General features: G+C 58.1%; 1 protein-coding gene across 9 annotated transcripts in view; it reads left to right on the plus strand.

Moving 5' to 3' along the window:
• The window catches only part of JADE2 (jade family PHD finger 2), a 52,675-nt gene extending 41,645 nt beyond the window's left edge, over positions 1 to 11,030 (plus strand). For 8 of the 9 annotated variants that reach the window (XM_035014150.1, XM_035014147.1, XM_035014151.1 and 5 more), the window contains 3 exons: positions 2,170 to 2,287; positions 4,870 to 4,998; positions 6,340 to 11,030. In XM_035014150.1, the coding sequence (XP_034870041.1) occupies positions 2,170 to 2,287; positions 4,870 to 4,998; positions 6,340 to 7,148 (1,056 nt within the window). In that variant the 3' untranslated portion in view covers positions 7,149 to 11,030. The remainder of the gene's footprint in view (positions 1 to 2,169; positions 2,288 to 4,869; positions 4,999 to 6,339) is intronic. The other variant, XM_035014145.1, reaches the window with a different exon arrangement.
• The last annotated feature ends 360 nt before the right edge of the window (positions 11,031 to 11,390 follow it).

Here is an 11,390-nt window from a genome sequence, read left to right on the forward strand (position 1 = left end):
GATTCGCAGCAACACTTAGCATTTCTTGACTTGTAGACCCCTGATTCCATCTCTGCCTCTGTTGTCATGTGGCATTCTTCCTATATGTCTTCACATGGCCTTTTATAGGGTTACCAGTCATTGGATTTGGGCTCATTCATATCTGGTATGACCTCATCTTAACTGATTTTATCTGAGGTTCCACGTGGACGTGCAATTTGGCAGGGGGCACTGTTCATCCCCGTAGGGAAACCAGCAGAGGTGTTAAGGGCAGGGGGATTTACATTTCAAGAAGACTGTCTGAGATAGCAGAGGGGTCAGGATGCCTGCCTGTCCAGGTGGAGCCTATGTGACTAGAAGTGGAGGGAGCTGATAGGAACGATGTACGTTCCCCAGGGACTGATGGGGCACGCTGAGGGACTGGCTCTGGAGGGGAGTGAGGAGGAGCTAGGTGCTGAAGGGTGACTCCAGGGTCTCAGCACTTACACCCCATCCCGCCCCGCCCCCAGCAAAGTCCCTCCCCAGATCGCCTCGGCCTGGCTTAGTCAGGCCAAGCCTGGCACGCTAGCCACAAGGCCTCGCTCTGCCTCTCCCACTCGGCCTGGCTGCCCCTTTGTGCAGGAAGCCTTCTCACCACCCCAAGTGTGGGTCAGGGCTGCCTGGTCCTGTCAGTACTCTGCATCCCTCTACCCTGCTAGGCAAGAAGCCCTCAGAAGAAAGGGATCTCCCCGATGGCACCGCGTGCCGCAGAGCCCAGGGCCCAACACCACATGAGTTCCCAGAGCCACAGCTGGTGTTCAGGGATGTGTGGTTGCGAGGAGGTCCTGAGGAAGTCCAGGATTTGAGAGGAAGCAAGGGCTCTTAGGCTGGGCCAGGCGGCTGCCCCTTAGGGAGGTGTGGGCCTCGGATGGCCTGTGTCCGTAGTCTAGGCTGGTGCACACGGGAGTGTGGAGTGTGCTTAGAGTTCCTGCAGAGCCTGGCATTCTGGGATCCCTTTCACTACTAGGCTCAGGAAGGAAGGGGAGGATGCCCATGTCTGCAGAGAGGTGTGATCACAGCTACCCCCAGGCCAGGAGAAAGGGAGGTCATGACAATAGGCAGGGGCTTTGGAACCCCTTGGTCTCCCCTAGGCAGCTTAAGGACATGAAGCCCGAACTCGGCTTTGAAGGCGGAACCCAGCTGCAGACAGAGGGACTAGCCTGGTGGGACCCAGATTTCCAGCTCACAGCTTCTGGCCAGCTGTCCCTGCTATGAGGCTCCAGCCTGAGCCGAAGACGATACCAGAACAAGGAAGTGTCTTGAGGGGGGAGGCCTGGTCTTGGCCCCAGAAGTGTGCTCCATCCTGAGAGCAGCGGTGAGGGGATGGCTGGGGAAACGTTCGAGGGGGACAGGGAGAACATGGCCCAGGTTTCAGGTGCTTCTGGGACAGCTACAGAGTGGGTCTGTGTCCCATGAGCTAAGCAAGCTTGTCTCCTAGGCACTAGACACTCTTCCTAGCTGACCGAAGGGAGTCAGGGAGGCCCCTGCCCTTCCCCCTGAGGACTTCTGTCTCCTATAGGGACATAGCCATGTGGACTAGGGGCCTTGGCCAGAGCAGGTGTGGGCTTGGCTCGGGTTCTAGTGCAACAAGTGGACATGGCTCGGCTGCAGCAGGATCCGGCTGGGTCAGAAGCTATTCTGCTGGAGGTCTCCCTGCTCTGTTACCCATGGCCATTTGTGTCTCAGGACAGGAGTTGGGTTTGCCATGGTGCTTATGGCTGAGGAATGTCTTTGAAAAAGAGGCCTTGGACAGGAGGCGGAGGGATGGACTTGGTGACCTTGCCAGGCCCCAGTGACCTTGGAGCACTGTGTATGTAGGGGAGGGCAGCCACATTGGAAGGGCCTGGAGGGGCACCATGGCAGACTGGGCCCGGAAGTGAAGGCCAAGAGGAGGCAGGTGGAGTCACCAGCCTGAGCTCACCAGACGCTTTCCCTGCCCACTCTGGTTCAGTGGGGGCTGCAGAATCAAGGCTGTGGTTGGCCTCTGTTTTGGACCAGAGAACTGTGGCTCCGGCCTGAGGACTCACTTGGGGCTTGGGAATTGATTCCCAGATGTCCCTGGCAGGTTAGGCAGTGGTGGCCCCCTGGAGCGGGAGGTCAGGGAGTGACCGCCCATGAATAAAGTGGAAAACCTCTCCCTTGTCTCCTCAGGTTAGAAATCTGTGCTACATGGTGACAAGGCGTGAGAGAACGAAGCACGCCATCTGCAAACTGCAGGAGCAGATATTCCACCTGCAGATGAAACTGATTGAACAGGATCTGTGTCGAGGTAGGCGCGCCTTCCCTGCGCATCACCAGCCCCCGCTCAGTGTGCATGCTGTCAAGGGGCCGGGGCCCAAGGAGGGGGTGTGTTCAGGGCCTGGTGAGGGCATGTGCACGGAGTCAGGGACCACTGGCCCGTACACGGACCCTTCGTAACCCACTAGTAGACCAAGATGGGACTCCCGGGGCCCTAGTTGTGTGTTGGCTGACAAGGAGCCAGGGATAGGAATGTGGGCATCGGCCTGTCCTGAGGGAGCTTTCTGGTCCACTGGGAACACCTATGTAGTTGCAGGGCCATCGTGGTTCAGGAGTGGATGGCATGGGAACAGTGGCTCTAGGCTGGTGTTGGGGCAGGAAGGGCCGGAAGCTGGTGAGCTTCCCTGAACCCGTGTGCCTCCATGTGGATCCTGAACCAGGCAGCTGCCTCAGAGATGGAAGAGGACCTGTGTGTTCTTTCCCTCTGACCTCAACTGAGAATTTAGATGCTGTACCAGCAGCTTTTTTCTCTGTTAAACTCTTGCCGTCACATGCACTTAACAGATCTGGAAATCAAGGGCAAAGAAGCTTCAACATTGCTCTTGTCTGTTGGTTGTGTGGATTCTGCCCGACACCAGGCCCTTCCCAGAGTGGGTGCATGTTAAGGAGAGCACTGCTTCACTCAAAAAATGGCGCTCTCGTGTTGGATGACACATAGCTGGATGGAGAGAGATTTTGAGCCAGGAGCTGCCACTGCCAGTTCAGCCTCCGGGTCAGGCTGGGCCTGGCGTGGAGAGGAACTGGAGCTGCTGGGCCACCCCCAGAACAAGGACTGCGTGGCTGGGATCACAACCCACTCTGTCCTAAGAAACCAGCCCTACCCAGTAGAGGTGTTGGTTCAGGCCGGGTCACATCCACACAGAGGTCAGAGCTTACCGTGCCTCCCCAGGACTGGCAGCTTCCTGGCTGCCCGAGCTTTCCAGGCTCCCTCTTGTTTGCTGGTTTTTTGCAGCAAGCATTAACAGTGTAGACAGCATGCCAGGCTCTGTGCCGGGCACCACGGGGCACACTGCCATGGACTGAATGGATAGAGTTCCTGTCCTTGTGGAGCTCACCATCTGGGAAGGTAAAGGAGAGGGTGCCCAAGGGGCTGAGGTCGGCACCAGTGCAGGGACAGAGCATCAGGCATGGCTTTGCAGCAGTGGGGATTCTGGAAACACATTGGGCTCCCTGGGACCTCACTGTGGCCGCACGTCCGGCTGCAGAAGGAGAGCCCCACGATCAGGGCGACAGAAAGTGGCAGGGCGTGTGGCAGTCTCAGGTACGGGATTTCAGAAACCTGGTCAAGAGCCAGGGCCCGATCCCCGTGTGGAGCCTGGGGACTTTTGCAGCTCTTAGACCTAAGTGGCAGCAACAGGCAGCCCTTTGTTCAGAGCAGGCCATTTGGAGAGGGGACTGGTTTGCCTGTGCTGATGCCCTCGGGGTGGTGACATTCGGCCCTGGGACAGGACATGGCTACCAGCAGATTGTCAAGGCCTCTGTGGCCAAAGGGCTGGAGAAGGCTTCCCACGGCAGTGACATTTATGCTGTGAGCTAAACCAGGTGGAGGGCAGGACAGTTTGGAATCCTAGAAGCCAGAGCCTGGCTTTTTAAAGAAATGGGAAGGAGGCTGGCCTCGCAGCCACTGGGGCAAAAGGATGATGTCTCAAGTGAGGTTTGGGGGTTGATGGGGTCAGACATGCAAGGTTTTATGGCCTCAAAGAGCTCAGACTTTCCTGAGGGCAGCGGGGGAAACTTCGAAGTCTCCCTCCCAAGTATGTAGGCACAGGTCCCATGTCGGAGATGAGGCTCCCGAGGCCTGGCCTAAGGTTGCACCGGGGATTAGCGGCAGAGCCAGGGAGACTGCCTATCCCTCAGCCTTCTCTAAAGCTTCATCTGGAAGCACGCAGCCTCTGGCTGAAAAGCTAGGAGATTTCTGGCAGCTGGGCCTCTCCCTGCAGGTGTCCTCCCCTGTTCCAGCATTCTCGGTGGCTCCCTAGACCCGTATGGTCAGGGACCAAAAGGATATGAGGGCCAAGTGTGCACCCCAAGTCTGCCATCTACTGCGTGACCTCAAGAGCAGATCAGGAGACCAGGCAGGAGACTTGCTCAAGGACCTGACTAGAACCCATGTCTCTCGACTCCTCAGTGTTTTCTCCACCTCCTCCTGCTTGGCTCCTCAGCCTGGCATTGAAGGCCCTGTCCTGGCCACTCACCTCCGCCACCTTCCCCACCCACTAGGATTCCCTCCACATCGTAGGCATGTAGCTCAGCCTGCATTCCAGGTCCTACAGGGGTGTTCTCCACCCTCTTCGTGGCCCTGTGCCCTCCCCAAGCCACTCAAGGGCAGCAGTAGACAGTGACCGACCCCCTCTTCCCCACCAGTCTCTGACTCAGGAGCCCCACTTACCCAGCCACCTGTGGCTCTGAGCCTGGGGCCCGTCAGCAGGGCAAGGTGACCTGGAAGGTGAGGCGCAGGTGAGTGAGGACTCAGGCTGGTCGGCAGTGATCTTGGTTTTGGCTGAGCTGCTTGGGCTAACCACCTCCCTCCTGCTCTCTCTTTCCCTGGCACAGAGGGGTCTGGGAGGAGAGCAAAGGGCAAGAAGAGTGACTCGAAAAGGAAAGGCCGTGAGGGCCCGAAGGGCAGCCCAGAGAAGAAAGAGAAAGTGAAGGCGGGGCCCGACTCAGTCCTGGGGCAGCTGGGTGAGTGAGTGGCCACACTGGCCTGGCAGACGTGGCCAGGATCACACCATCACTCCATTTGCAGCCCCCAACCTAAGGCCAGCAGGGTCTGCCGGTACCTCCACTGCACAGAGGAGGAAACCCAAAGGGCTAAGCAGGCCCTTCCATGCCCAGGTGCTCACACCTTTTAGCCATAAAGGAAACAAGGTAGGGTCTCAGAGTCCTGTCTGCATCCCAAGAAATTCCTTTTTTTTTTGACCAAGAAATTCCTCTTGTGTAGACCTGGAGACTGGGCCAGGGGCTCAGGAGCCTGCATGCACATTCCCCTAGCCAGAGTCCTGGATGCCAGATTTTTCTGGAGGCCCTCAAGGGACGTGTAGGCCATCTAGGCCCTTCCAGAACGAAGCCCTCTGCTGGGAGATGAGGGTCTGCCAGAATTCTCCATCCTAGTCCCACCCTGCTGGGATTTCTCCAGCGAGCCCTCCCTTCAGCACCAGGGAGCCTTCCTGGAGCTACCCCAAGAGAGCCAAAGGAGTGGCCACAGGACTGGCCCAGCCCGTCGTCACTCACAGAATCCTTACTGCTGCTGCATTAAGCAGAACAGCCCTTGAGGGTCCCCTGGCTTTGGGCTCTGTCTCCCAGGGTGTCACATGTTTCCCCTAGAACACTTTTCAGGGATGACTGTGGCATCTTCCAGACCTCACCTCCAGCAAGGAAGCCTCAGGTTATCTTGTATTTCCATCAGTCTCAAGAAGGGGACCACGTGGGTATCAAAAGAAAAGCCCAGGATCACCTGCTGGCCCGGACCCCCAAGAGGGAATTTCTACCTAGAAGCCCTTCACTACCCCGTTCACACCTGACACACTGATCCAGCTTCTCTGCTTTGGAAGCAGCGCTCATGAAAACCCACCGCCCCTGATGGCGTGAGGGCGTTTCCTTTCATTCCTCCATCCCCTGCATCGCCGGGAAGGGGGTGGTGAGCAGAGCTGGCCTCACGGGTGTGTACTTGTCCCGTCTCAAAGGGCTCTTGCTTGGTTTAGTGCTCTACTTTATTGCCTTGAAATATCTTAATAATTTTTGAACAGGGAGCCCACGTTTTCACTTTGCATTCTGCACCACAAATCATGAAACCAGTTCTGGGAATAGGTTGATCTGGGGAAAAGGGGAATATGGTGTGGACCCCCCTCTTCGGTGGTGGTGGTGGGAGGGATCAGCAAATCAAGATGGCTCCGTGGGGTCTAGCACAGAGGGAGGGAGGCAGGTGCACCGTGGCCTGCTGGGGGAGGGTCTGAGAGGGCTTCCTGAGAGGGTGGGACCCACACCTGCGAGTATCTCACTTGTGTCCTCTCTCCCCTCGGCCAGGCCTGTCCACCTCCTTCCCCATCGATGGCACCTTCTTCAACAGCTGGCTGGCTCAGTCAGTGCAGATCACGGCGGAGAACATGGCCATGAGCGAGTGGTCCCTGAACAACGGGCACCGTGAAGACCCCGCTCCGGGGCTGCTGTCAGAGGAGCTGTTGCAAGACGAGGAGACGCTGCTGAGCTTCATGCGGGACCCCTCGCTGCGACCTGGGGACCCTGCCAGGAAGGCCCGGGGCCGCACCCGCCTGCCTGCCAAGAAGAAGCCACCGCAGGATGGGCCTGGCTCACGGACGACTCCAGACAGATCCCCCAAGAAGCCCTGGGGCCAGGATGCAGGCAGTGGCAAGGGGGGGCAAGGGCCAGTGGCCCGGAAACCAACACGGCGAACGCCTTCCCACCTGCCGTCTAGCCCTGCAGCTGGGGACTGTCCCATCCCAGCAGCCCCTGAGAGCCCCCCTCCGCTGGCCCCCGAGACCCCGGATGAGGCAGCCCCAATGGCTGCCGACTCGAATGTCCAAGTGCCTGGCCCTACAGTGAGCCCCAAGCCCTTGGGCCGGCTCCGGCTGCCCCGCGAGAACAAGGGAACCCGGAGATCGCCAGGTGCCAGGCCTGATGCTGGGACAGGACCGCCCTCTGCTGTGGCCGAGAGGCCCAAGGTCAGCCTACACTTTGACACTGAGACCGATGGTTACTTCTCTGATGGGGAGATGAGCGACTCAGATGTGGAAGCTGAGGACAGTGGGGTGCAGCGGGCTCCCCGGGAAGCAGGGGCTGAGGAGGTGGTCCGCATGGGGGTGCTGGCCTCCTAAGTCACCCCCTACCCCATCCCAGGCCCTGCCCTGGTCCTCCCGTGAGGCCTCAGCCCAGTCACAACTGCCATTTCCAATCTCTGCTGAGTGTCTCAGACCCTTGAGACTGCCACTCTGTTGTGGTTTTATTTTTAATATAGAGAGAGTTTTGAATTCCACACTGTTGTCTTTCTTCTGTGCTGGCCTAGGACAGTAGGATTCCTTCCACGGCTCTGGCCGCAGGGACTGTCGCAGGTCCTGTGCACCATCCCTGCCTGGGCAGTGCCCCGCCCTGGCCCGCGTGGCGTCGCTGGGCTCCTGGCTAGATGTAGGCAAGGTGAAGAAGAGCTCAGGCCTCCAGCCCGCTGCCACTGGGTGACACAGACCGTCGTTTGGGCATTATTTCATGGCAGATGGGCCAGCCCAGGGCCTGCCCCGCCTTGCCCCCAAATCCCACTGGGGTCCATTTGGGGGGTCCTGCTGCACTCCACTGATCCCCAAGGAAGTATGCTAAGTGATACCCAGCCAGAGTCTACTCACTGTCACAAGCACAACGAGCTTATATAAGAAAGCACTGAGGGGGCGCAGAGGGCCCGCTGGTTCCAGAGGAACCACAGCTGTTCCTGATCAACCCACATCATCTGAGGCCTGCCCGCCCACCCCGCGACCCCCCACTCCCTTGCTGCTCCGCCCCTGCCAGTGCCCAGCCCGGCGGCTCTGAGAAAGGGTTCCTAGAATCCTTCCTGAGCTGTGCCATTTACTCAGGGGACTCCCAAACAGCCAGCCGCCAGTGCCGGTGGGAGCTGCAAGGGAGGGCCAGTGCCCAGACGGGGGCGTGGGGCTCAGACTCACCCACTTAGAGAATTGCTCTGGGGCTCCAACTTCCTTCCTTCCTTCGGGGCCAGTCTCGGCCGAAGTCTGGTCACTCCCAGACAGCTGACCTGACCAGACCAGACCGTTTGCCTTTCCAAGTTTTCCGGTCCTGCTAAGAGACAAGCTTCTTCCTCGGTTTCCTTTTGGAAACTCCTCCTTCCAACAAGCAGTGGGATCCCGGGGCCTGGGGCAGATTTCAAGTCTTGCTGGATGTTCCTGGTTCCTCTGTCCCTGTGAGCCGTTACCCCCTCTCCTGGGTATGCCCTCCCTCCCCACCACCGACCCACCTGCCGCCTTTTCCGTCCCACCCTCTAGGTCCCAGGTAGTTGCTCTGAAGAGTTTCAGTGGAGTGGCCCCAGGGTGATAGCTCAGGGAACAAACACAAAAGGAATTCAGTGAAAACATGGGTTTTTTTCTTTCATGAATTACTCCTGGGTCACTTCTGCCACTGGTGAAGCCAGAACTTCTCCAACAAGAACCTTGCAAAAGTCCAGTGAATAAGTCGAATCATTCTATGGATGCCAAAGAATATTTTGACCATAATACAGCACAGCCTGGACCTGACAACTTGTCACTTGGACTTTTTTTTTTAATGGAGTTCTTTAGCAACAAAGTGTAGAGACCTGTTCTTGCACACACCCAAGGAGGCGAGCCCAAGCTCTTGGAAGAGGGTGCTGTTCTGCTGCTGAACTGTTAGAATCGGGAAGCGGGAACCAGCGCTGGATTTCAGATCCTGGGCTGGGCCCACTGTGAGCTTTCCCAACTCTGAGACTCACCCGGGGGTGGGGGGGTAGAATACCGACCACAAAACCAGCATGGCGGAAGTCTTCACCATGTGGTTCCCCCCAACACAAATACACAACGCAGATCAGCGGGATGGGGAGCAGCGTGACCACCCACCCCCGACGGCAGAACTTTCAAGGTACGACGGTGGCATTGTCATCGACACTCCGTTTCGTGTGAATTTTAGCAAAACCGGAAGCAAAGACAGGACTCCGTTCAGAAGATTGGGCACATTGGTCCGGGTGGAGTGGACTCAGGGCGGGCTTCCAGGATTCTGGGCGTTGGGATGGCACAAGGCACCGTGGAGAGTTCAGTCCGCCTGCCTCCTTGGGAGTCACGGCCAATGCGGCGTCTGCACCAGCGGCCCAACCCCCGTTCTCTGTTTACTGCCTTTGAACAGTCGTCCTTCCTTCCCCGTGCTTTGGGTTACAGTCTTGTCTGTGCTGGATTGCCCGATCTGACCTCGCAGGAAGCCAGGGGACGCGATTAAAGAGCGACCAACGCTGCCGGGGGTGGGGGTGGGGTGCCGGGAATGGCTCGGGCCCAGTAGACTCAGCCCTTGCCCCCTCACCCCTTCATGCGTCCTGAGGCAGAGCCTGGGCTCCCCCGGGGGCAGGAGAGAATGCAGCCTGGCCGGCCAGGGTCTGGTCTGGGTTGGCCAGGCGGGGCAGCCAGCTCTCTTCAGGGGGCCTCTGCCCAAGTTGGCCTCTGGATTCTCTTCTGTGTTGGCTCTTGGCTTTGGACTGGACTCTCCCTGGGGCCATGTCCTGCACAGGGCCCAGGGATCTGTTCAGCCAGCTGGTGAGGGATGTGGGGGGCCTTCACTCCCAGGCCAGCCCTAGGGCTGTTCCTGCCGGGCAGCTGTCCACCTCTAGGACGCCCAGCAAGGCTACACAGAGGTCAGAGATGCTGATCCCCACCACTGTCATTTCCTCCATTAGCCACAGCCCCTTCCCTCTCTGGTCTGCTGCCCACCGTGTAGACAGCTTTGCCACCCCTGGCATTGAGGTTGGAAACAGGGAAGAAGGCAGGAGGCCTTTTGCAGGCCCGAGGCTAAGGCAGAGCTCCTGGTTGACCACATCTGCCCCCACTCACTGGCCCTCTTCTGGGAGGGAGAAGCTGCTCTGTTATTCATTCTGTCATTCCCCATTCTCCCAGTCTTGGCTGCACAGCTCCTCCCTCCCCCTCATCACAGCAAGAAAAGGATATGGTGCACGGAAAGTTATTTTTATGGATCATAAATGTATTTTAAAGTGAGTAAGGAGAAGAAAGGTAGAAGGCTTTATTTTATTAAATGAGCTCTGACTTTGTGACAGTGTGTGAGCGTTTGTAATGTCAGGGTCTCGATTTCCTTCGAGAAGCCACCAAGGTTCCAGACGTGGGTGCCGGACTGTAGGTGTGTGCGCCTGGGCCAGGGTGCATGCCCTGTGTCCTCGCGCATGCGTGTCTGTGTGTTGTGTATGGGCACATTGTGGGACTGGCTGGGGCAATTTTTAGGGAATCAACTGCCCACTACTAACAGACATTGGCGGCAGCTGGACTGGGCATTTCCTTGCTCACTGCCAGATGTGGTTAACCTCTGCCCGTGCCCGGAGCTCTGCAGAATGGTCTGGATGCCGTAGCAAGGCCCTGGGGGAGGCCGCTTCCCACGCCCCGGCCCAGCTGGCCACATTGGCCAAGGAGCCAGGGCTGGAGTCCGTTCTTTAAGGCACTTCCTGCCACCTTGTCCCTCAGACGCACCAACACTCTGTGCTCCACAAACGACTCGGGGTGGGGGGATGATATGAATGTCACAGGAGGTGACACCTCCTGTCCTTGTTTCAAAGAAAGTGATGTGCCATTTGTTAATATACAAGAGAAATACTGAAAATATATTGAAAAGAGCAATTTTAAATTATTTTTGGCTTATGTTGCAATATTTATTTTCTTGTATTAGAAAAGATTCCTTTGTAGAGAAAAAAATGTATTTTTCATTAACGCAAAGACCTATTTCCCCTTTTTGTACATTGTCCACGTTCGCTCCCCTTAACGAGCAATAGAATGTACGGCCGCCTCGCTGCGGCCGGAGCCCGCGCGCCCTGCATGATTCTGTGTTGCTGCCGCTGCTGCGTAGCTCCCGCTCCCATCCTGTCCTGCTCGCTCTTGGGGTTTCCGGCCCCCGGCCCCCACCAGGGCCTGTGTCTCAAGGAGCCCTTTGCACTCCTCGTGTGTTGGCAAACGCGGTGAATAAAGCAATGTTTTCCGTGCCGGATGGTGTGAGGCTCTGTTGCACTGGGCGGCGGGAGGGGGCCCACACCCCACAGCCAGCAGGAGGCCTGGGCAACCAGCGAGGGCTCTGCGCGTCGCGCGGGACTCGTGCTTCCTGCAGAGGAGTCCTCTAGCGATGCCCCTCGTCAGCGCCCAGAAGGCCCCGGGGGCTGCGCTCGGGCAGCTCTCGGTGGAGCTCCCAGGTCGCCTCCGTGGGTTCGCTCCCAAGTCGCCTCCTCCAAGTCCGCACCCAAGTCGCCTCCTTGGGTGACCACTTTGCTCCTCGTCCGCATCCACCGGGATCCCGAGCGGATGAGGGAGGCGCCCAGAGCCACAGCTGTGATGAGAGGAGGGGTTCCG

The sequence above is a fragment of the Mirounga leonina genome, unplaced genomic scaffold, assembly GCF_011800145.1.
Source record: "Mirounga leonina isolate KUSES-001 unplaced genomic scaffold, KU_Mleo_1.0 Mir_168, whole genome shotgun sequence".
NCBI classification, from domain to species: Eukaryota; Metazoa; Chordata; class Mammalia; order Carnivora; family Phocidae; genus Mirounga; species Mirounga leonina.